Raw genomic sequence first — 27,406 nt, 5'->3', positions numbered from 1 at the left:
CTGCAGGAATTTGTCATGTAAGGTTTGTGGTCATTTAAAATGTGTCGCAAACACTTTTCGCAGGGATCTGTTTTACATTTCACTCATAATTCTGAATTAGAAATCTGAATGCATTTTTCTCTAATACCACACTCTTTTTCTGGAATACCCACTGGCCAATTTCTTTAGTATGTTTCTCTCTACAGCTGTCTCATCATTCCCATGTGCTTTAACCACATACCTAATGCTAATACTTTCCCTTGTTTGTTTTTCTTTTACATCACTCACATGTTTGCATTGCCCTTTTATTTTTCGCCATGGCTGTGTTTCGTCTCTCACTGGAGGCATTCATCACAGTTTATTTTAGTTATTCAAAATGTATCGCAAGCACAGTACACCCATAAACAATTTTATGTGAAACTGTTTTAAATGTAATTATTCATTTCAAATTCGAAATCTAAATTCTTTTTTTTTTAGAATGAGTATCTAAATGAAGATGTTGATGCACGAGTGATTGAGTATGAAGACAACAGGCCTCTGTTAGACATGTTTCTGCAGAAGCCCATGGGGTTATTGTCATTACTTGATGAAGAAATTCGATTCCCCAGAGCAACTGACCAGACTCTGATTGGTAAGTATAATACATTACATTCATTCCATTTTTGACATTATTGATATTTTAAATGTAACATACTTCATACGCTCGTACCTGTCCGGACCTGTGCCCGTTAGCTATGGAGTCCTGAAGGATTCATCCTTGTACCCAATATTGTTTAACTTACATATACGCCCACTACTCATTATATTTGTTGCATTTAATCCGTGTTACCAATCATACGCGAATGACACGCAGATATATGTGTGAGTAAGATAGCCGGCGGAGGCAGTTGAGCGCATATTAAAATGCTCCAAAAAAATGTAAATGTCGATGCTGGGCAATAAGCTCCAATTAAATCCTTCAAAGACAGAGATTATTGTTTTTGGTCCTAAAAAGAAATTGACAAACGTGCTGGACTCGGTACCCTGTCGAACCCTGTTATTGTTGGGTGGCAACTATGCACAGACAGTAAAAAATATTGGTGTTATTTGGCAGTCCAGTATGAGTTGCAATTCACAGGTAAATCAGATCATTAAGGCCTGTTATTAACAGATGAAACTTCTAAAACCTCTAATCCCGCTGATTTCTGAGAAAGAACGTCCAATTGTGGTGGGATCTCTTACAAAAACCAAACTGCTCTATTGTAATGCTCTGTTGGTCAGTATACCCAAATACCAACTTCAGAAACTTCAGGTCACACATAATTCTGCTTCGCTATTGATGTTCTTATTACCACGGAAAACATTGATGTCAGAGTTTTGGAGGTGTTTTCACTGGTTTCAAGTGCAGCAGCAAATACAGTTTAAAGTGTTATGCCTTGTCTTTCAATGCATTTAAAGCATTGCCCCTAGTTACTTGAAATCTAGCATGTAAGTCATCGGCCTACCCGGAAAACAGGAAAAACGCCTGTTTGCGGTGCCCCCTTTTAGAACTACTAACTGGGTCGACGGGTGTTTTTCTGTTGCAGGCCCTCGAGCCTGGAATTCCCTTCCATTACATTTATGGCAAATGCATTATTTAACTATCTTGTGGAAACATGAAATTTGTTTGCGTAGTTCTCGGAGTCACTTGGCATCGTTAAAAGTTGTTAGCTCATTACAAATCCATCGGTGTCTAGATGCAGTTCGCTGCCAGGTTCTCTTGTGGGATATGTGTGTTATAAATGTAAGAATCAAATCAAAAATCAAATCATACATAGGCAAATAATGGAATGCTGCACCAACCTTACTAATGCAATATGAATCAGTTAACAGTGACACCATTGATTATTGCACATGTAAAAGAAAATAAAGAACTAAGCTTCAGCTCTATGTGTAACCTTACAGTTCCCCCCATACATGTAGATATATGTAAACCAAGTGTAAAATCTATAAGTGTAGTGCAGTGTGCAGTGTCTTTGAAAACAAACTGTATGACAATGGTGTAATGAGATCACGCTTCTTGTGATTCTTTTATGGAACAATGACACTCATTTAACACTCTCAGAGTTCAACAATCTTAACCTACAATATGACACAAGAAACATAATATTGTTTTCATCGAGGAATTAAATGTAGTCCTCTAACATACAACACTGCGGAGGTCATTCACAATACTTCAAATGAATACAGACATCTTGTCAACAGAAAGGAAAATGCAATTTGCCTGCTCTTATCCTGCTAATGTTTTCAGTCGACAAACATTTCTACATAGAGAAACAAATACGAATGACTATTCTAGACAGCAGATCCAAATGCTTCACACTGTTGACACACAAATTAATATTGTTTGATTTAAATCTTTGAAATCATCAATCAAGAGTACGTAATTATAGCTACCCGAAACCCAACTCTCCCTTAAATCGAAAGGTGAAACAATACTTAGAATACAGTTGTAAACAAACAATGTACATTGTTTTCTCTGAAACCATTTACAAGTACTGGTGAACACATATCAGAGAAATATATTGCAATGCTATGCATTTTACCAATTCTTGGACTGATTCAAATCCAAAATGTTGGACTCTGAGGCAAACTACTGGATCCTTGATTGAAATCTGTTGTAATTTTAGATTGGTTGCAAATAAGTGCAAATCACAAAGCACATACCCCTTGTTTTATTTTCCCACTTTCATTATAGCTTTTAAACAGGGTTCCCCAAATACTTTGATTGGGGTAGGGTGGTGAGGAGTAGTCAGTCCTATCTGCTGAGCTAACGGACCAAGACGCACGTATGCATCCACATTGACTTCATTTAAGGGCACACTCCAAGCCTAGCCGTCATCCAAAGGACTGACTGCTCCTCACCACCCTACCCCAATGGGGCATCAATTTTCATACCAACTGCCATGATAAATACCCACACGGTCGAAACACATGTCGGCTGACCACAAGTAGGACTATGAGTCCGCATGAAACAATTGAGAAAAGAATAATAAAAATTGCACTTTAAACAGACTTTTTAAAGAAATTGTGTGCAAATCCACTTTTTTGAAATATTGAACAAATCGCGAGGTTTCCAGGATAAACCCCTGATCGTACAATACAGGAGGTGTGGGCTTCACCTCAACCCCATCCTTTGACCTGGCAGAAAATTATATTAGGACACCACAGTAATCATCAGAGCTTAGCAAGGACGGTTACATACCTAGGACCCAATTACAAATACTCTTATAAAGGGAGACCATTGAAGAGAGAGAGAGATCAACAGGGAGGCCTGTGGAGGAGCGACCAGGGGACCGTTTCCGTAGGGAGACAGCCATTGTGGGACCTGAAGTGTGACCAGGATGCCGGCTGACAATCCTCAGGTGTGGGAGCCTCTGCGACAGAGATTGAGCATCTGGGAGCTGCGAAGGAGCAAAGAAGACAGAGAGTACGCTGTCCACGTCTACTGTGAGGCAACAGGATTGCTGGCGCATGCAGAAGTCAAACAGGCATGCGAGCAAGGCTCGCCAAGGTCGGAGTGCCAGCCTGGGAAGCCAGAGAAAGCAGCCAGAGAAGACAGAGCAAGAGACACAACAGACCAATGAGTGTTGGGGAAAGACACATTTGAAAAACGGTGCGCTCCAGCTAGGCTTCGTGCAACAAATGAAGCACCGTATGAATGAAAGCTTCAAAGCAAGATGTGTCACATATTGAAAACTGAAATTATGGAAGTTTTTAAATAGCGCTACATTATATATATTGAATACCGAACTGAATGGAAGTTAAAAAATAGCACTTAACTATATATATATTGAATATCGAACTGAATGGAAGTTGAGAACAGCACTAAAACTATACATATTGAATACCAAACTGAATTAAAGTTTTAAATAGAGTTCAACAACGCATATTGAATGCTGAACTGGATGGAAGTTTTAACCAGTGCTACACCACGCAGATTGAATACGGAATTCACTGAAAACCTAAAATTAAAACCATATTGAATTTTGAGAGGGAAAATAAACTTTATAAGCAAAGCAAATGGCTAATAAAGACTAAACAACCTATGGGGAAGTAAACAAGTGCAACCAAATGTGGAGCATTAACAAGAGCACAACTAAGTGAACTTCCTGAGTAAATGCAGTGCGGCAAGGCACTCGACTTGCAAGAGGTGTGTGACACGTTATGGCAGACCCAATAGGCTAATCAGGAGAAGCCAGAGGAGTGTAAATATTGCACAGAAAGCCAAGAGGCCAACAAGGAGAAACTAAAGGAATGTGACCTTGTACACAGGGACAAATGCAGAAGAACCTGTGTGGGCTGAATAGTCAATGGGTCCTGGTTGTGCAACCTGCGATGGGTGGACTGAGTGGTCTGACAACTGCGCCTAGACAAGTGAGCCCAAGAAGGAGCATTAGGCAAACGAGAAAGAGTGCCAGTTTGACCCATTGTTAAGCTGAACTTGAAAATACTGAATTACACATTGGTAGCTACGTTGAAGTCATGGGCAGGGAAACCCTGAGACTTGATGAACTACAAGTACCATCTTGAGGACAGGGCCTCAAGACCTTTTTTGTTTGAACTATGTTACTTTGAACTTGGGAAAGGCAGCAATGAAGAGTTTTGGGAACTATTTGAACTGGAATCAGGTACATCCTAAGATTTTTGTGGAACGTTCTTGAACTTGGGGAAGAGGAGGTGAAGAACAAGCTGAGAGCTGGAAGAAGCTCAAACTTTGTGCTGATCACCATTTATTTGATTATTGACATCCCTACATACTTAGTAGCTTTAGTTACGAGGGCAAGTATAGGTTTTGGTCATGGACAGACATGTAAGTGGAGCTCTTTGCCTCTGATTATTCTTAGCTACGTTCAGGTAGGGAAATCCCACCTTAGCATAGGGCAAGTTAGGCTTTCTACCATCCTGACATTGAAGTTAATAAATACCTTTTGTTTTAACTTTAAGCCTGTTGCCTTCACAGCTATCATTTCTAAATAGTCCCTGTCTGTGGTTGAACTTGGACACTGACTCTCAGCTCTGGCAAAAGTTGGTCATTATCATATGTCATTTTCATATTAGTCTAAGAAGTTGCTGGAATTGTCTTAGTATGATTAACTGTATTCAAAACACTGTTTCAAAATACATTTTTGTAATTATGCTATTTGCATGTGCCAGGACAGCAGAATTTCATATTTGCCATATCCCTTTGGCCATAAACTAATCGCCGCTGGTACTCTATACGAACTTCTGTAATGTTATTTTACTACTAGTAGCCTACAATGTTGCCGGTTGAGCCCGAGCACACGAGTAGGACCAGCATGATGACATCATCGCATTCATGATTGTCACATGTTCGTCTCCTGTCAGTCGTGAATTGACACACACTTACATAAGTGTTTAAGCGTAGCGGTTTCCTCACAACCGCTAATGCTGACCATGTAGTGTAGGACCAGCCTTGCCTCGAGCAACTGGTAAGCTCTACACATACTGGGTTTCCTACTTGAGAGTATTCTCTCAATACCTACATGTTAACATTGAGCCTCTACCCTTCAGGCTGACCATTTTCCAAACTCATTAAACACATGTGACAAGGTATTTCCTTCTACAGTACTACATGTTTTGTACTATTACATGCAACTTGTGTCCCCTTTTGATACTCACTTATTTGTATACCCATTTCTTTTGTACTATTTTGAGGTACATAGGACACAAAATCAAATATCCTCTCAAATTGTCTATTGTTAGGTTTTCAATCCACTGGTGACAAAAGTCCTTTGCAGGACAGGTATGAATGTTTAATTATGAACATGTATTATAGCTTTATCATACAAAGATCATAACTAGAATGTAACTATGCACATCCTGCATTCTCTGGAGATCTAGCCCTGACAATGGACTCTTAAGTCTGAAATGTATCAGCTGCTGTTTCTGCCAGTTCAGTTTTACAGAAGGCACACAATGCACCATTAAAGGATGTCACAAAGAGGATGAATTACTACTTCCTGTGTGCCAACCAGGAACTAGCAGTGTGCTCTAGTCTCTGAGCGTGGCTGCCTTTATAAGCCATGCCCAGAGACCGGCCCATGCTTTGTGTGTTCTCTGTTGCTGGAAGCACACGCTTACCTTCGTTCGGATCCAGTGTTCCTTCCCGCGACCTTGCGTCTTCTGCATACCGTCAAAGCTGCTCCTGGAAGAAGGAAAGAACAGAGGCAAACAGTGAGTACATGCTGTTAATCCCACGTGGCTAAAACTCACCTGTTCATTTCGGACGCCACCCTGTTGGAGCCGGAACAGCTCCCTTCTTCACTGCAGCTCACGTCTTCCGACCTGTGAGAGAAAATGACATGAAAGTTAATGGAACATTTTCTTTTTGCCGGCGCTAACATCATTATACAAGAACGTACCTGAGACCGAACCATCTGAATAGAATGCATTAAAGTAACCAGTACCTTCAAAGCTACGAACTGAATTTACCTGAACTGATCAACCCAGTGAAGTTAACTGTGCCTATCCTGACTCTCCGGACCAACAGTCGGATTCCAGCCAGATCCACGGCAGAACTTCTCCCAGCGCATAGCTCTCACCACCAGTAGCACCCCTGCAGATGCAGGATGGAGAGCGCACCAACCTTAAAGAGAAGGTGAGACATCCAGTAGTTTAACAATCAGAATCAAGGGAAGAAGGCGGTAGGGGGTGGAGTGATTTTTACCTGGGCCCCCACACTAATATCTCCTTCTCTTAACAGATCACATTTCCTACAGTTGGCAAGAGGAAGGAAGGGAATCAGAGGTTCTCCTTGCTCCCGCAGAGACTCAGGTGAGCGTGACTGAAGTGAAGCCTCCTTTAAAACCTCTGGAGACCTCAGAAGTTGACCAGTTGTCCCAGTTGTTAGGGGAATTGCAGGCTGAGGTGCATGCGGCCCGTGCTGAAACAAACGCCTTAAGGTGAGAACTAGTGGTAAATAGGGACAAAACCGATGAAATAGCCAGACAATTGATCCAGACACAAGCTGGCCTGGCCCCACTGCCTGGGGGAGCTATGGCAGGTCCGCCCTCACAACCCCAACCAGTACCCCCTGTGCAGGTAGTTGTCCCTGGTAACATCCCATTGGCTCCACCGGACCGTTTTACAAGAGATCCGAAAAGGTTTGAGGTTTTCATGAATCAGTGTCGCCTCCATTTCTTATGCAAACCTGGGTTGTTCCCGACAGATCAGTCTAAGGTGGCCTTTGTATTGTCATACTTGGGGGATCATGCGGCAGACTGGTCAGTCTCGTTGGTGAATAGGGGTGACCCATTATTGTGCAATTACACTGGTTTCCAACGTGAGGTCGAGAAACTCTTCGCCCGTCATACGCAGGGTCAGGCCTTAGATGATGAACTACTATCGCTCCGACTAGGCAGCCAAGACCTACTGACTTCTGTTGCTACATTTAATCGGCTGGTAGCCGAAGCGAATTGGCCCAAGGAAAAGTGACCTACTTTGTTTTATAGGGGTCTAGATGGAGAGCTCAAAGACATATTGGCACAGGTGGTGAATCCCCACAATGCCTGTGCGGATTACAATGATCGAGCCATACAGTTGGACCACCGCTTACAAAACAGGAAGGCTGACCGTGCTCATACCACGTTGTATGTCAGACCAAAAGAAACACCAGTTCGCCCTGCTGCAGAAGCGCATTCTGAACCCATGCAACTGGGCGTGGTCCGACCTCCCTCTCACCAAAGCCGAGCGTGACAGAAGACGTTAGGAGCAGTTATGTTTATACTGTGGCCAAGCAGGCCACTTTCTTCGTAGTTGCCCGGCCAAGCCCCTTCGGAAAACGGTGGGAGTTATCGAAGGGAGAAACAAGGACTCAGACGAGGCAGAAAACTCCAATGCCCGGCAGACCTAGAGGTCGGTTTGTCAAGTGCAGAAAGGACACACAGGACCTCACACTTTGCAATTCCAGTGATCATTGTAAATCCGCTAAATCCCTCTAAAATGCATGCGCTTGAAGCATTGGTGAACAGCAGCGCTGTTGGCAGTTACATGGACCAGAAAACTGTGGAAAAGATGGGCTTGCCGGTGCGGAACAAGGATACCGCAGACAACGTGACCTCAGTAGACGGCACACAACTGCTCTCAGGACCAGTAACCCAACGCATCACCGAAATCACCTTGCTTTGTCAAGACGGCCATTCTGAGGAAATTTCCTTTGACCTTATTGCTGCCCCACAATTCCAAATGATCCTAGGTATACCCTGGTTGGAAACACATAACCACAGATTAACTGGCTAGCTAGAATACTGACTTTTCCCAAACAATGTAACCAGTGCTATGGCCAAGTTTGTGCATCGAAACACCCAATTTCAGCATCTCTGAAGGCGGAACCCGTGTTGGGGCTACTTGGAACCTTTCCCACCGAATACAGGACTTTCACGATGTGTTTGCTAAGGAACAGGCTAATGTGCTGCCGCCCTACCATTCCTACGACTGCCAGATTGACTTAATACCAGGATCACAGGTACCCTGTAGTCAAATCTATGCCTTAACTGAAAGCAAAAATGCACACCTAAAAGAGTACCTCGATCAGTATTTAGCAAACGGATTTATCCGCCCATCAAAATCACCAGCAGCATCACCCCTATTCTTCGTTCCCAAGAAGGAGGGGGATCGGAGAACGTGTATCAATTATCGTGCTTTGAACCAAGTAACTGTAAAAAATCGCTACCCACTACCATTAATACCAGTGCTAATCGATCAGGTTCGGCAGGCAAAGATTCATACCATGTTTGATCTCCAAGGGGCCTATCACCTGGTACGTGTAAAAAAAGGTGATGAATGGAAAACTGCATTTCACACCCGGTACGGCCTCTATGAATATCAAGTGATGCCGTTTGGACTTTGCAATGCCCCAGCTGCGTTTCAGCATTTTATGAACCACGTGCTACCCAAGCTACTGCACGTATGTGCCGTAGTGTACATAGATGATATCCTCATTTATTCGGCTAATCTTCAGGAACATGTATCACACGTCCGAGCTGTTCTTCACAAGTTACGAGATAATCATCTGTATGCTAAACTTGAGAAATGTAGCTTCCATGTTACCGAAGTGGAGTTTTTGGGGTGTATATTGTCCCCACAAGGCATGAAGATGGACAACAGGAAAGTGGAAGCCATCCTCACCTGACCCCCACCCACGTCGTTAAAAGGGGTACAAAGCTTCCTTGGCTTTTCAAATTTCTACCGACGCTTCATACCTGGTTTTTCTCACGTGGTGCACCCAATAACCTCACTTCTGTGCAAGGAAGGAATGGAATTAGAGGTTCTCGTTGCTCCCACGGAGACTCAGGTGAGTGTGACAGCTATGAAGTAACCCTCCTCTCAGAAATGAGGAATCACAATTAGACAGTAATATTCATTTTATTTTATAATTCTCTATGTGTAATTGTGATAACATTCTCAATGACCGATTTAGATTCGTAAGAAGAATTGGACTCTGAAGAGACCATTTTTTTCCTGTCACTCTATGCGGAATGGAGTTATTACAAACTGAAAATTATACATGAATTGTACATAATAATATATGTTTTTAGATGCATGTGATTCATGTTTTAATGCTAACCAAGGTTTTAATACATTTTCCTAATTGGAGGAGTTTGGAAGTTATAACTAATAATGTTTTACAACTTGACCTGTTTGAATGCAAATTTTTGAAAGATTGATTTTGGACATTTTCTGATTTACTTTTCATTTTGGGTGACTTAACTCTGTAAAAACATAAAACATCTGTTTGAACTTTTTCACTTAACAAAAGTATGACTTGGTAACAGACACATTCTCCATGAGGTCTAATGATCTTCAAGGTCAAGGCCAGAGGTTAACGAGACCTAGAAATCTGTTTCTAAGTGTGCGTTGATCGACCAGATATGTGAACTCTTGGCTTTAATATTAGCTTAAAAATATAAGAGCATGAATTGAAGGGGTTTGAGGTAAAATTCTAGCATTTGAATATATATATATTTTTAAAATTGTAAACATGGCCTTCGTCTTCTAAAATGGGCTCATTAAATATTCTATTAAAGGATCAAAACAATGGATAGTGGGGTCTAGAAATACCTGCTTTAAAAGATAGCTGACATCTGTACAAGCAGACTGATAGAATTGCTTAGAGTTAAGAGCTCAAAATGCAACATAATGGTAATATTCTGTCTCATGTAACAGAAATGTGCAATGTAAATCATTTGTAAATCAGATAATGTGTTGTTCCGTTACATACTTGATCTCTCATTTGATTTGTAATAACAATTTGTGTACCATTTCACTCTAAAATGCTGACATATAAGTTTCACAATCATCATATTCCCACTTCACATGGCCAATGTCAAACTCAGGGGGTCCGTGTAATTCCATACACTGGCAGGGATATCAAATGAAAACCACACTAATTAAGTGAATGGGTAACCTTATATACCTGATTTTTTTAAGTAACTTATTTAGATTTATTTTCCTACTTCTAAATGAGGTTGTAGGTTTGTTACTTAAAAGTGCCTACTAAAGATTTCTACTGGCTCACCCAGAATTATCTTGCGTGATCCTTTCAACAGAAAACTGAAGTGATCTGAATTACATCATTTTTTATTCCATTAATAAAGTTCACAAGAAGTGTATATAAATAAATACAACTATTTCCATACGATTCATACAAAACATTATACTACTTGACAACATATACTGTGTATAAAAAACAATAAATCTAATGTTGACTCTTTCTTCAATGGTTAAAAGTCCATGGATGCATGGGATCTTGTTGAGCTTTTCATGGCAGCAAATAGTACCTTTTAAAAATTTACATGGCAGCAAATAGTACCTTTTAAAAATTGAAATGATCTTTCATTTAAGCATGCACACATGGTCTGTTTTTCTGTGAGGAGAATAACCAATTAATTTCTTTTTTATACTTGATTCTGTCTGTCTAACACTAACCACTTGATATTACAGTGCAAAGTATCACTATCCCAACCTTCATTAGCTGATGTGACATGCAATAAGGATGCACCAAAGATTCCCTCACTCGTGATCCCTTTACTCACTTTACTCCACTCCTCATCCTATTGGGGTGCCTCAAAGCAAAAGTATTGCAATCGTTGCTGTAAAAATAAATAAATACATTCTGGAAAAAGCACTGTAAAGTTCTGTATGGGGCATATTCACTTTAGTTTTTTTGTCCTTTTTTTATATTTATATTTGGGTTTGATGGTCATGTATTTTTAGTCAATACCATCCAACACAGAATTTCCTCACATTCATTGGACTGTTCTTCTTAGCACAAATAATGAAAGCCAGCACACCTTTCTCAACAGACAATAAGCACCCTTCAAGACTATTCACTTAAACATTTGATTTGTCAACAATACAGACACAAAGGCATCACAAGAAACAAACTTTAATATATGTTGCAACAAATATCTTCAACAAAATACATGGGCAATTTAAATAATATAAAAACAAGCATTGGCAATGACAGTAGTTTGGGTTTTTGTGTATGCATGGGAAAGGCACTTGCCAGGCACTGCCGTAGTGGTATTAACTGGACATCGATAATAGCAGGCACAAAATGGTGTGACTACCTGGGCATCTGATTACATATAGACAAGCCAAAGCTGTGTTTAACAAGACTTCAGTGAAGGACATGCAGAGTACTTATAAAAATGAATGCTTCACAATATGTATTGTAACAAATCCAGGATATTCGTCCTGTCTCTCTTGGGAGGCTTGGAAGGTGAGCCCGCCCTGCAGTACCCTCCCTGGGGATAGAAGAAAACGAGACCCCAGCATGAGAGACTCCCCCTTTGGAGGCAGCTCCTGCCAGCTGGATGTGCCATACCCTACATGGGATATTTTAAATCACAAGAAAATGTGAACTGTCAGACTGGCATGAAGAAACTCCTAAGGGATATCGTTATCCTGTGAGAAAGGGTTGTTTCCCTTTAAATCCAGACTTTACTGGAATGAGTATGCTAAAAAGCATGCCTCCAAACAGTGAGGACAGAGAAGTGGGGGAAGAGAGAGAGGATTGTAGACAATGCTGTGGGAGGCCTCAAATTGTGCAATACCAGACGAGAATGAAGAACGGGAAATCTGCAAGTTTCAAACTCTCTTGCAGTTGCTACATGTGGTGGGCCATCGATCCAAAAAATGACGCTGAAACTGCCAACAACAGAGGACCACAAAGTGTCCGTGAGGGCAAGCGAGCACAGGGACACTGAGAGAAGAGAGAGACCAAAGACGCAAACGCTGGGGAGAAGATGGCATCCACGATGCAGAGAGACAGAGACCCTGAGACCAAAACCCTGGCAAAGAAGTTTACCAGGAGGATCAGAGGTCTGAGGAGAGGATCAGTATATTGCAAAGCTAACTTGTCACAGTAGACGTTATGAAACAGAACTAGCTTTGAAGGTAAAAGGATACAGACATTTTCAATCAAGTGAAAATCATGATAAAACAAAGCTCACTCATCAGAGTAAAATATATGAAACAGAGTTAACTTGGAAAACCAATAGATATGAAGATTGCAAGCGAGGATAAAAGGTTGATAAGAAGCTGGATAATAAGACAGGGAAGCAGTGGGACAAAATACCCTGAGAAAAGGAGAAAACAAAGCGCTATCCTGCACATGAACGATATTGTATTAAAGAGAGAGAAAGATGGGGTTTTGAGCCTACAGACATAAACCCTATACAAATACCAGTGATTCAGGAAAAGTAGAATTGTTATAGCCTAAAAGTAAAAGCTGTGGAAAAACATATTCCCTCAGAAGGGCACAACCAAGTCTATGACGAAAACATTAAACTTGCTACGAGAGAGCCAAAAGGGATTCAAAGTTAAGAGAGAAAGTGCAACATCCCACTTGTGTTTCAGGATTAAAGGTGACATTATTGAGGATGTTAAGGATGCTCATGGGTTCCTTCAGATATGATCGCATTTTCGGAATCATGGCCCTAAGAAGAAATCCACAAGTTGTGAAAGTGGTTGCAAAATGGATTCAATTCCGGCCACAATTGGTCGTCCCGGCGGGGCGTGGTTGCCCTTATGTACTTTCGGGGTGGCATAGAAGACTGTTATTTTGAGAAATCTGGGATTCAGAAAGGCTGCTTCTTTCGCACTTATATGACCCTCACAAGCAGCCTCTTCCACAATGTTAGTGATCGTATGCCAAAGTGAGTCTGTGGGGTCCCCTGTTAGGACTTTGTAGTGTTCACTATTATCGAGAAGTACAGAAACCATTGAGTCATAATCGCTAGAGTTCATCACAACAATTGCCCCTCCTTTATCGGCCTGTTTGATAATCACTGCCTTGTTGTTACTTAGATCTCTGAGGGCATCCCATTCTATTTTGTAAACTTGCTTTATTTTCCCTTTCTATCTCTTCCAGTTTTTTTAGGATAGCTTTTTCAAATGTTATGGATTCTGCTAAAACATTCGGGGGATAGAATGTTGGTCTCGGATGCAGTCCCGTGGTGTCTAGTTCTCTTCTATCATCAGGACTCCGATTGAGTTTCCAACAGTGTTGCCATAATCAAATGTTTCTCATTAATTTCGCAATTTCAATCCTTGTCTGGTATGCATCATGTTTAGTGGTGGGTACAAAGCTCAGTCCCTTTTGTAGGACCCTTATCCCCGCATTGGTCATATTGTGGTCAGAAAGGTTCATAGTTCTGGGATTGTTGGGGTCCCCTGCCCCTGCTCCTTGTGACTCTGGGAGATCCTAGGTCTTGGCCTCTCCCTCATCCCCCTCCTCTCTGGTCTCAGTATAAAAAAGCTTTTTTGTTTGCATTATGTCCCCTCTGGTTGGTATTGTCCTGGAATTGTACTCTCCTTTCACCCGATTGATCACGGTACTGTGTGTTATTACGCTCCTTCTCTCTTGAGGTGCCAGGTCTACTCTCCTCCTCTGAGCTTCCACTGGAGAAGCTCCATAGGGCAGGCGTATTCCATTTTTTATTGTTGTTTTGTCTTGGTTGCCAACCTCTCCTGTTTTGATAGGATGTTCTTTGCGCCGTCCCTGATTGTGGTTCGTCATAGTAACTATCTGTCACATAGGGATAAGTTCTTTCATGTGTAAAGGCCGCAATATCTTTTTTTAATTTGTGTATTTTTTTTATTACGATTGAGTTCTTTGAATTCCTTAATCAGAGAGTCTAGGTCTTCTAGTTTTTTCTTGAAGTTATCCAGTACCTCTGTGGATTTCAGCTGGTCAATTTTTTGTTCCATTTCCGTCATCATTTTAGTGGAGACAGTTTTGGCCGTATTAATTATTAGAATCAGCTAATCTCTGGTGCACTTGTTGGCAATAAAGCTCCAATCTTTACAAAATTGCATCATATCTAGAAATATTCTTGGTTCTATCCGGATGATTAATCCATCCGGTGCTGCCTGTACACAGAGGTATTCTGTCATGATGAAACCATGCAGTTCTGTTCTAATTAGTTTTTCTTTTAGGCCTTCAAGTTCATTCCATGCGTCATTGTTTGTAGTTACCTGAGGCACTGGTATTCCTCCCATCAGAGCGGGGGCTGATAAGATAGTCTCAAATAAATCTTCCATAAACGCGAGATAGTTTGACTCCGTCATCTTATTTATACTGACATCGGCCATTTGGCTAATTGATTCAGGTAAAATGTGTGGTATATCAACCAACAAGGTTGCATACGTGCATGCAAGGTGTGTATAGGAGGTAGGGATAGTTAGAACTTCTTTGTATCCTCTCTGTCCTTCGCCACAGCCTTGTTCCTTTCATATCTTTTCCCTTATCACTGTATTTTTTTGTAATCTGGAACCTGGGGGAACCCAGATGTGTACTACATGCATTTTGATGCTGAACTGCCCATGTACCCGCGACAAAGACAAGTACACACAGGTTGTTTTTGCGTGTCGTTGCAATATGCCACAAACAACAACCCAGTACAATGTAAGCCAGCAATAATGGTCAGAAAATGAAACCTTGACTTGTTCGTCTATAAAATCGTCTACAGGTAAACATACATAATATTCAGTTTTTCCATTCTTTCAGCGTAGAGTGTCCATTCAGATCAACAAATTTTCATAAAATTAAATGACATGTTCCTTTGTCCAGGTTTGGAATGGTGAACCTTATATTTGACGGTATTACACCCCTCCCTTCATTCATTCCTTTTGGAACCTCCCTTTCTTGCAAGGTCGAAAGACAATTGAACCTTATACTGTGTACGATGTATGGGTTTGTGCAGCTCACAAGGAAAATTCAAAGGTACTGACCTTCACTCCGAATGGGAGCAAATAGCCCATCAGACCATAGTGGCATTTGAAATATTTTGAAAAAACAAATGAATTGTTTGCTGCCATCCACCAATGCCGCGCAACATTTCTAGTGATTTTTTTCAATGAAACCAGTTACAGTTAGTTTACTTCCAAATGGCTTATTTATATTGTCCCTCTGAAGAACTTTGCATCTCCCAGCGACACCCACAGCCAGCCCACACCACCTGTCCGCTCAGCCCGTCTCGAGAATGTCAGAGCAAGCCCTGCTGCAACCCCCCTCCTGCCAGGCCGTGGTCCCCTGAACACATGACCCCAGTTCCCTTTGAACGCATCTGGATCCCAGACCGTAACCCTGCACCACCTCAAATTCACCTCCCATATGCCTATTCTGAATTGGTCATATATTCTGGTAACGCTGACACCTACCCCAACTGCGTTTGAAATCGTCTGCAAATCATAGATCGGCCCCTGTGATAAGGCATCCGATAGCAAAGACCCCTAACACATACCTCCATAAAAGTATAGGTCAGAATGCACCTATTTCTCACCAACAACCCCCTTTGATGCACTGTTTTGCTTACAGTTAATAGATCTTGCATGCCAAGTATCTTATCTAGCCTAGGTCTCATTTCTTTTGTGAGACTCGTATTTATTCAGCTATTTGGACAAGTGCTTGGTAAGGCAACTGCAGTACCCCAAAGTTGCTTTCATGCTGTTATCCATCTGACCCTCCCCCGATCAGTGAAGGACCCACAAGAGCTTGCCGAAACCGGGAAGTGTGAAAGCACATCACTCTATGGCATCCTCGAGAAGGCACTTATTTCTAAAAAAATGGACAAAGAGGATACATTTCAAAAGACTGTTTGGACGCTTTATTTGGACACTTTATATAAACATTGTTGAACAAATAAATAGCTGCTAATCATTTCTACCGGGAAGTTAACTGTTCCACAAGGTCTGCTTTCAGTGGATAGGGCACGTTTGCAATGTTTTGTGGCAATGTATGTGTACTCGAAACAAAATCATGTGCGATTCCATGATTATGTACGTCCAACACAATCAAAATGAGATCTTTCACAAAATCAAATTCTTTTTCCTGGTATATTGGCTTCACCACCCATGTTTTGCTTCTTTGTAACGAAGCATCCCAAAGTTTCCTGCAGTCCTCGATTGTTCACGACCCACATTCTCGTTATGCGCTAAGACTGCTAGTAATGTCCTATATTGCATCCTTTCTATGCCGAAATGCAATCTCTTGGGCCTGTACTTTAAGCACATATTGTGGAACACCTCCAGATCTCCTGTGTGACAGAATTCTGTGTGTCCCTTCAGATCTCTTGATATAGTTTTATCAAACACGATCTTCTCAAGAGCTTTGTGTGGAGGTGAAGATGGAATCAACCACTTCTTCTTGCGTTCCTGCTCCGCCGACAAAGGTCCATGTGCACATTGGTGAAAATGTAGGTTTTCTGTCCAAGAGTGAACATTCGAACAGTGATGCATTAGTGAGCACCTTTTTCGAGTAGAATTTCCGCAGACCCACCACAAGTTTTGGAGCTCCACCAAAGATGGTTGCTGAAAGACTGGAACCACTGTAAAATATTTTCTGAACCTTTTTTTTCCAGCAGCTGAGATTTATTTATTTATTGATTTGGCAACGTGCCATACATCAAATTGATGGCGAATATATGGAAACTGCTCTCTCATGTTCTTGGCCATTGAAACATGTCTGTCGGTGGCTATGAGGTCTATTTGCATTCCCCTCAACTTGAGGTCTTCCAGGGATTTGATAAAACCATGTTTCTCCATGGCCACTGATGATTTACATTCGAACACCTGCATGACCACTGAACTCTCATTTGTTTTAGTTTCCATGTGCTGAAAGTGGTATGTGCAGAACATTGCTGAAAATCCAGAGCTGTCACACTGTCCATCGCGAGCTAGCCTGAACCATTTGTCAGAGAATGTCCTTTCAATTGACATTTGTTCAATTTCCCAAGCTTCACTAATAGCAGAGAATACATATTCATGTTGATTTTTGTTGTACTGCATTTTAGAAAGGAACTGGAGTCCCACAAATCGACAAACTGGACAACTTGCTAAAAGTAGAGCCACTGAAAAGTAAAGCTGGTGCACACAGTAGATTTCCAGCTGGCACTTTCCCCAGCATCGGTTGAGCGGACCTTGAATATTTAGCATGGAGCAGATCACAGGTGGCTTGAATTTTCAGCTTGGTGCCTTGTGATACACAAGTCACATTCAACAATGACTTCCCACATACTCCCCCCCTCACTGGATGGACACATTTCAGCATCAGTATAATCTCTACCAGGCAGCTGTCGAATACAATGTATTTGGGCTCTTTTATTAGACTATCGTCCAGCATGAATCTGGTTTGTGACTCAACTGTGGTGGACATATCAGCCAAACAGGACACAATGAAGTCGAGATGTTTGGCTAGTTCCTCGGTCAATTGCGTTGAGGCTTCAGTCTCTGTTATTATTTGAACACGAATTGGAGAAACCATCCTTGTCGAATGTTTGTTGGGTGGCCCTTTTTTTGCAGGTGTAGATTGTGTCAAGTGGTCAGCGAGTAATTCAAAAGCATCTTCATTATATTCAGTTTCATCTTCATCTTGTGAAGTTCTCACGTTGTAGCAATGGTCCAACAACACTTTGCGGGCTTTGCCGGTCACATTCAATTAATTTTCTTGCCATTGGGCATAAGCATCTCGAGTCTGCTTATTGATTTGAACACGCTGCGCCTCAACTAATAGTTGCTCCATGGTGAAATCAGTTTGGCAAGCAGCATCTCTGGTTTCATTAGCTGTCTGTGTCTTCATAGTTCGTTTACTTCTGGGCCTCTAGGAGATGGGTTGTAAAAACATGTTCAATGTAAATCCAACATACGGTATATAGCACTTTAGATTAAAAAAAGAAGACTTTATGAAGACACCAGCCCAAAACACTTTTTGTAATCGAAATTGTTTGCTAGTTACCGTTGCTTTCTTGATTTTCTGTGAAACCGTGTTCTTCAATGTAACGACTGCACCAGCAAGCTGGTCCGCCACCTCGGGTCCACGTGCCTCCTCTTCTATTTCCCAAACTTGTATACATCTCTTGAACAGAATATTCATTAAAAAAAGTAAATCATATTTGAAATCAAATTCTTTCCTCGCACACATGGCGCACATCGATACCCTTGTACACTGTGTACGTCATTTAGTCAAAATATACATTTCGAATTTTACCTGATTGATGGCTAGTGTACTCGATCAGAAATAACCGTGCAAAACCCACTGATTGTAATGTTGCACTCAAGCATTTTGCATTGTATTCAGCATTAGGGTAGAAATTGTAACGTTAGAACTTAAATGGTAAAAGTTTGAAAAGATACTTGTTTATAATAATGTCACTGTCTAATAGTATCAGATGTAGGATATACTTTCTTTCATTCAAAGGAACTGTCAGTACACATACCTCAGGCTCTGGATTTATAGAGATGGGGAAAAGAAACAAATATAGTCTGACCCTTTGTCACAGGTATTACAATATTAACCTGAAAAGAATGATTACGATTAGATTATAATTACTGGAGGTCTGTAATGATAACTGCAGAATGTAATCCTGAATTACTTGGCTAGAGCAATCCCAATCCCAAGAGTTTGGCATACTTTGAGCTACATTGCAAAAGCTGAAAGTAACGCTACTGTATTGGGTATAATATCTATAATATCTATATCATTAGCTGATGGCCGGTGCGTAATCAGAATCATTCACAGGCAGGTGCCATGCACACAGCTTTTAAAATGCTTGCTTCAAATGCGAGAAACGTCAAAACCATGACAACAAACATGAGGTCCTGTTTGTCAACATTAAGGTCGTTGCGATGCAAAGTGTGGATAGGAGTATACCTGCCGAAAATATTGCCACTTTACTTTCACATCTGATATAGCATTGTAAAATCCACCAATTATTATATTGATTGATGAAATATATATGACTAACTAGTTACCTTGGATGGTGTGTTGCAGGATCCTAGAATGAGTCTCCTAACAATCTATTAGAGCAAACAGTCTCGGGCAAATTACATGAGTTGATAAGGCAGTACCTATATAGTTAATTAAAGGCCAGGCCAAAGAGGTTTTTGTTCCATCATGTTCTCTCTCTTTGCTCAAGTGAATTAGTATTAAAGATTTGAAACTTAACATGGGACAGATCCCCTAATCCAAGATTAGAAGCATGACATGGGAAATATTCCCTAATCATTATCAGGCATACGACATAAAAATAGAAGCGCATGCATTACTTAGTCCGTAAAAGATATATACATGGCCAGACATGGGATAGAATCCCTAAGCATATTAGGGGCTTGAACAATGTCATAGAAACAGATGCATTTTGTGGTCCGTGTTGAGGCCCACGGAGGTGCTACACAAATTGCAAATTTATTTAGATTCCATGAGTCACAGTTTGAATTTGCAGTCTTCCCCTCTTTTGCCTTGTTTAGCCCTCATTATTCCTATATACAGTAAGGCTTGTTTATCCTGCAATTGATGATATTTGTGCCTGTTTATGGCTAATGGTAATTTGGGATCCTAGATGCTTAAGATGGCAAAGTGCTCTTTGATTCTAATTCTGACCTGGCGTATGGTGCAGCCTATATATAGTTTTCCACATTCACAGAGGATGGCATACATAACATTGGTTGTTCTGCAATAGATAAAGTCTCTGATGACTGTTGTGGAGTCTTCTGAATGTTTAAATGTGTTGCATTCAGCATGCGCATACCAACACATACTGCAGGTACTGCTCTTGTGAAAACTTGACTGAGTCCTCAGCCAGTCACTACCATCTTTATTATCTTGAGTGAAAACATCAAGGAAAGATGGACACAGTATATTCTTGATCGTTGGTGCTAGTGTATATACACATTTTGGTTTGTTCATGGTATGTTCTTTCAGATCAGGATCTAGGTGTAAAATGTGGCGATTTCTATGCACCAGTTGGTAGAGGACATGGGTATCTATGTAGTATTGTGTGATAATATCTATTGTTTTGTTAGATATTTTACCTTTTGCTGGTTTCATCTTGATCATAGTGCCCCTGTCTGTATTACAAGTCCTTTTAAGCAACGCCTTAAGTGTTGCTGGTGGGGAACCCCTTTCCCTAAATCTTGCTGTGAGGAGTTGCATTCCCTTTCATATGGTTCTTTTTGACTACAATTACGTCGTGGCCTGTAAAATTCACTACATGGTATATTAGCCACTGTGGATATCCTGTGCCAACTTTCCACATGAAGTGTGGAATTAACCTATGTGGGTTTCAGGTATGTCTTTGTGTGTATTTGTTCTTGATCTATATAGATATGTATATCCAGAAAATCAATGTTAGTCTTACTACAATGTCCTGTCAGTGTGATACCATAGGTGTTATCATTCAAGTGGTGTATGCAGTTTTCAAAACCTGCACGTGTACCATTCCAAATCACAAAAATATTGTGACTATACTCCTTCCACAAAATTACATTTGTGGCAACGTAATTATTTAGCATTGCATGTGTTTGCTCATATAGAGCCATAAACAGGTTGGCTATTGAGGGTGCATACTCCGTCCCCATCGCTACTCCCTTAGTCTGAACATAATATAAGTCATTAAAGAGAAAGATGTTGTTAGCTAATGCAAAATTCAAAAATTCTTTCAACATTATAATGTGTTGGTGATGTGAGGCTGAAAATCCTGATAGTTGTAATCTATTGCTCGTAAAACTAAAACCTGTTCTATCGATGTATATAAGGCTGATACATCCATAGTAACAAGTAGGTAACCATCACACCATGGAATTTTCTTTAAGATCTGTAGTATTTGGGTACTATGTCAGATATAGGATGGAATAGTTTCTACATGCTGCTTGATGGCAATGTCAATGTACAGTGATAAGCCTTCTGTAACCCGGCCTATCCCACTAATTATGGGACGCACTTCCAGCAGCCTATAATATGGTTTGTGAATCTTCCATAGAAAGTACATAGTAGGAACCAAAGGTTTGGCATTGTTAAAAACAAATTTTTCATTGTCCGTGAGATGGCCTGAAACATGCCACCTATTCAGCATCAGTTGTCATTCTTTGACAATTTCCTTCATTGTATTACTGGGTAACTTCTTATAGCATCCCAATGTCTCTAAATGAGAATTGGCCATTAACAGATAATCATAAGTATTCATTATGGCAATGTTGCCTCCCTTGTCGGTTTCCTTAATGACGATATTTGTGTCTTTGGCAAGGTTATCTACTGCTAATTGTTAATTCCTACTAAACCTGGTTCTGGTTCTCACATGGTTCTCACATGGTTCTCACATGCATTTTCTTGTCCAAATACTGGTGAATGTAATTAATCACAGCTTGAGGAAAACTATCAATAAAGTTTTCAGTTGTCAGCTGAGGGGTGAATTTGGATTTCGGTTTCAGTTCCTGCATTTTTAAGTTTGATGCTTGCACCCCTAATTCCTGGTAGATATCTTGTGCCTCATGTTCTGTCTCTGGTTCTATGCACATACAGAGATATATGTTCTCTATATCTCCCATAGACAGTTGACTCAAAGGTTCTTGCCTGGAAGGCGGTGAGTATATCCTAACATGGGTGGCAAGGAATACTTTCAGTTTCAATTTTATGATGAATTCAAATATATCAATCTGGAAGTTCGTACAGTCTGCACCTATGGTTGGAGCAAAAGACAGACCTTTATTCAGTAAAGATGATTCATAGTTCATTAGTTTTCTGCTAGATAAGTTAGTCACCAAATGTGTGCCCATCCCTTTGCTGTCTGTTTCCTGACACTTTATCTGGTCAGCCTGCTTGTCTGACCCATATCTTCATTCAAACCTTCTTCTGCCCCCTTGCTGCCACGGGGGTTGTACTCTATGTTGTGGTACTTTGCACCAGGGGGTCCTGAAATCTGACTTGTTTTATTGCTGTAACGTCTTACTTGTTCTAAAAAACCCTTGCTTTGAGTTATCTTATCAGTGAGAGTGCCAGGTGCACTAGCAACCGCAGGGCATGTGGTTTCACCTGTTTAAAAGTGAAGGAGTAGAGTGTACCAAACTGACAGAGGAGGGTTGGGTACTTACTCTCATGCTTGCCAAGAATCTGCATATAAACGAGGCGATAAAGGGGAGGAAGACATCCTCTTGAGTGTGTGAAATTCAAGCGGGGGTAATTCCCTGTGGAGTTGGATTTGAACATTGTGAATAGAGGAAGGGAGACATTCCCCTAGTGATTGGAAATTGTGTACTGTGAACATTGCAACCAAGGGAAGGTAGTCATTCCCTCCGGTATTGTTGGAAAACTCTGAGGAGCCAAGAGAAGAGGAATAACTTCTTGGCATCGTTAATTGTGACAGTGCAAAGGAGACCAAGGGAAGAACCATACTCTTTAAAACTGTGACCTTTAAAAAGCCTGAGAAACTCAGGGGAACAGAATCATCTCCTGAGACATGTGGAACTTTGGCGGTTCATTTCTTTTTGCACCTTTTGGAGCTTTCTGTTGGAACTTTGGAAAAGGGCTGCAAACAACCAGTTAAATGACTGTTTCTCTTTTCACTTTATCTTCAGTTTAGTGTGTAAGGGTCAGGTTAGGATTTGGCATGGGACGGAGAACTTTACTTTGAACATTCTGACACAAACATCGTTTAATTTTGTTGAGGCAGGGAAACCCCTCTTAAGTTAGGTCAAGATAGGACTTTCTCCAAACCTCTTTTTACTTTAATAATAGTCTTTGCCAAACACCACAAAGCCCTTGTATCCGGGTTTACTCCTGGTTCGTTACACTACTCAAAACTACAATTATTTCGATCTGTGAATACACCCGCATATTGTTCGATTGCAATTAAAAGTAAAGATGTCTTAAATTGATGATTTTCTCTTACATGTGACTGATCTATGTCATGCAGCATTGACCTTTGCAGTGAACCCATGATTTGTTAATTCAATCCACCTCAAACCATATTTTTGTGCATAAAGATCGATAGGTAGCTCTCAGGAAACAAACATGTCCAGGCCTCCATTAACATGATGCTTAGACCAATGTATGTAAGATATGCAGAGTATTTGTATTTACTTAATACAATAGGGCCTGGTCCAAAACTGCAAAAATAACATTAAATACATGCAATTTGTAATCCAGCTCTAAATCATTGTCTTATCTTTAAAAGCTAACCTGAAAGACAAGAATACCATTGAATGTGTATGTCTGGTTGGCAAGTAAGTGCTTTACAGAAACAAATGCCTATAAAGGTCCTCAACCCATGACCGTGTGGAAAGCTTAAGGTACAGAGATGAATGCACATCTGTTCCATTTGGCCTTATTAATGAAAAAAAGATTACTAATTTATGCACTTGACACATTTAACAATTTCAAAGAACAGATGGTCAAGCCGCACACTTATGAAATTGAGCTAATGTAAAGAAGAAGTCTGTTTTAAAAATGCATTCAAAATGGCAATGTGATAGCAAAATATAACGTTTGAACCATTTGCCTCATTGAACAACTTAACAAAGATCTGAATTAAGAGGAAAAACGGCAATCATATGTAAATAAATTTAATGTATTAAAAATGTACGGTTTATGCACAATTCGCATATTTTACTAACTCCACTATGCAGGACATGGCAGAAACATACATTATACCTCCAGATTCAGAATATTCTAATAAATATGAATGTTATTTTCTCCAGTATTGTAGGTTTATGTAAAGAAGTATTCCAAAAATGAATATTTCAGTGCAGTATTAATTTTCAGTCCTGAGGGATGCTATTTTGTAGCTGGCACATCTCTCTTATTACACATCAGATTTAATGGACCAATAGAATCATGGAAAAGGGCTCAGGTGGGTGCAAGAACATTAAGGGAATCCATCACAGGGCCTGTCCATTCCAAAATGCAGTGTCAAATGATGGAACATGGGCAGGGTTAATCTAGTATAAAAAATTGATACTTCCATTAAAACGAAAGGAAGGAACTGTATGATCAATTTCCGTTCTGCCAGCTGACATAAATCAAATTTGGCAAAAGACATGTATACCAAAATGTGTAGAAGGAGAGGAGGACTGAGCCCAGAAAGAATGCTCTATCCAGGCCAGAAGAAGACCAGAGCAGAACACATTCCTAGCTGGATCTAAAGTGGCAGTGGAGAATCATCTGACTTGGAAGCCTAGTGCGTCCCCAATTACAACCACTGCACAGCACCAACCAAATAGAGACATTTAGACATTCCATGGGCTCCTTTCTGCTAATGAGTTTGAGTACTACAATACAATACATAAGTAAAAAGTAACCACTGTGTTGAAATAAATGTCTCTCCAGAAATTAAGCAAAATAACGAATACCCTTTGTTGGTTTCAGAAAACGCTCTGTCTTTGGAATCTGTGGTTCAATCATTTGACAAGGGATTTGAACAGCCGTATATGAAACTGCCCTTTTCATAATAAAATTACATCAGGTAGAATAATTTCCAAAGAATAAGAAATAGAGAGGGAGGATTTTGATAAAAAGTTGAATATTAGAAAGATGCCATTCAAGGTGTTGAATTTCCTGCAAACTTATCTTTCCTTTCAAATTTGCCATTTCCTACATTTACATTTTAAAAATCCCAACCTGTTCAAATTTGTTTGTCCATGTGTTCTCAATAGGAACCCCTTCCATGCTCCTAAAATAAAACTGTCATGTACATTTCTTTTAGATTATGAATATAGTACAATTACATTTTGATAGGATTAGTTTTGCACAGGTGAATAGAATATCTCATTTAATATTTCAAATGCTGCTTTTAAAGCATAATTACCAATTGTTTATTTTATATTAATGTTTTCCCATGTTTAAAACAGTATTTAGACATGAATTGTATAGTAAAATACGTGAGCACATTTTATAGAATAGTTATTCATACCTCTTAGTTTTTTTAGGTATGGATATTCCTGTGAAATTAAATGAAAGTTTAGTGAGACAAAAGTAGGCAAGCAACAGTGTATTAATTTCATTGAAGTCTGAATTATTTGTACTATTTTCAAAATCTTGTTTCTTGTACCAGATTGCCTGGTGAGATTGTTGCCCTTGGGCGTAATAGATATGTGCTATTTCATTGTAATAAACATAAACATACATTCCTTAGACATTTCACTACTATGTTGATGTAATGGTATGGTGGTCAATCAGGAAGAATGAATGGATCAGATCACAAGCAATCAGATGTAATTGTGGGGTGTGTGTTTGTGTCTGCATATAATCTGCAGGTCACAGATGCCTTTCCAACCTCCGGGATTGTTTGCCTACTGTGGAGAAATGTCTTAAACAAACACATTGCACGGTATAATCCAGTAGGACATTTCAGAGGGCTAATGTACAGGCTTCAGAGAGGATCTTGCACAGTATAAAAGATCAATAGAAGACACTGATCATATGTTGGGCTAGGAAATGTCCTGTCCTGTCCATGTAGCAAAGTGCACTTTTTGTACTAGTCTTTTCAATACAAATTAGTATTGTTTGCAAAATTCTTCAAATGAGTAGCACAAGAGTCTTTACTCTTGCACTGCATAATTCACCCTCTTGCATGATCAAAGGGAAAATGCATGACATTTCATCAATGTTGTGAATCTTTGAAAAGTGTTCCAAGTTTAATTTTGAAAGTAATTGCATAGACTATTCAACATCTAAGGAAGAGATGCCATCCTGATTTTTATTTTTGTTATAATATTCCCATTGTAGCTGGCATATGATTTAGACACAGGGTGTAGGTGTATCTGTAAGCAGGTGGGCCACGTTATTGAGCTCATTTTCACTGTGCCAGTAAATGGCCAGAAGGAGGCTAAACATTTGCGACCATGACAGACAGACAGACAGGCAGTAATCTTTACTCTGTAAAAACAGAGGAAGTGAAGGGTTGCACTACATTCCAAGGTTGCACTACATAGTGTCCACGTGGCCTTAATACCAAGTGGACACTATGAATACATTCAGTATTGTTACAATGGAGTGCAGTGTATTTCTGTCAGTTTGTTGTCCAGTGTCCAATGTCGCTAGGTGAGTCTAATAGCGTTTCCTAGACCATAGAGAAAAGAGCACGGATTACTAAGGTAATTCTTACATGTACCTCAAATACTTGTTACTAGTATTTGTAGATTAAATGGATGCTTACCACTGTTCATTGTGTGGTTTAAAAACACATACACATCCATATATTAATACCCAATCCTAGGGATTCATAGAATGCAAGAAATGCAAGATTTAAAGGTGGCATTTACTCGTCTTCCACGATAAATCACAAGGATCCTTAGATGATTTGATCAAATTTCAATTGCTGTCTCCAATTCAATTGTATTACTCCATCTAGAAAAGTATGGGGGGATCGAGTGCCAGGTTACATCCCAGCTTAAGAGCACACACACCAAGACAATTCAATTTATATGTGCTCAGGGCACTCTAACATATTTTATGTCAAGCATAGAGCTCAATCTTGTGGCTAGACACTACAATACGCAGATAAATTTGCTTTGTAGGTAGAAAGAACGTAATGCAGGTGGGTCTTATGCTAACAGTAACAAGCCCCAAAGTGTCCTACAGAAATCGACTCAAAAATAGATTATGTATGCCGTAGAGTGTTCCTGCAGCTTAGTATTACCAAGTAACTCTAGTGTCAAAAAAATATGAGGCAAGTGAAAAGTCATTAGTGCTAAGGGCACGTATATGAATGCTCGCTTCATAATGCCACATTGAATAGGTGAACCTACTAGACTGCATGGGTACATGTTTGTTCATTTTGTGTACCGGTACAGGGATACGTTCTCTCGGTTAACTACGTTCACTATACCAAAGGTGGGTTGCTGATAATGTAATCCCATGACATGTTGATCATGTGACGTATCACGGTGCATGTATGAAGTTCCTCGGGTAAGTTGGCATTAGCTAGCAGCCATGTTAAAGGGGAGGACAGCTCCCAATTATTGGCAACAAAAACAACAAAATGAAAAAAACTTAGTGAATATATGGATGTCGGACTCACGAGGCAATTAGCACAGTGATTCGATCAGTACACTTAAATGATTCACCAATTAGAATCTAACGTTTATCTTACAGTATTTGACTCCATTGTGC

General features: G+C 40.2%; 1 protein-coding gene across 4 annotated transcripts in view; it reads left to right on the top strand.

Moving 5' to 3' along the window:
• The window catches only part of MYO3A (myosin IIIA), a 2,295,212-nt gene that overhangs the window by 1,195,261 nt on the left and 1,072,545 nt on the right, over positions 1-27,406 (top strand). For all 4 annotated transcript variants that reach the window (XM_069648154.1, XM_069648153.1, XM_069648152.1 and 1 more), the window contains one exon: positions 457-610. In XM_069648154.1, coding sequence (XP_069504255.1) covers positions 457-610 — 154 coding nt within the window. The remainder of the gene's footprint in view (positions 1-456; positions 611-27,406) is intronic.

The sequence above is a fragment of the Ambystoma mexicanum genome, chromosome 2q, assembly GCF_040938575.1.
Source record: "Ambystoma mexicanum isolate Mex_15411 chromosome 2q, UKY_AmexF1_1, whole genome shotgun sequence".
In the NCBI taxonomy this organism is placed as follows: Eukaryota; Metazoa; Chordata; class Amphibia; order Caudata; family Ambystomatidae; genus Ambystoma; species Ambystoma mexicanum.
Note: the sequence above shows the minus strand (reverse complement) of the source record. Positions and strands in the feature narration are given on the sequence as shown.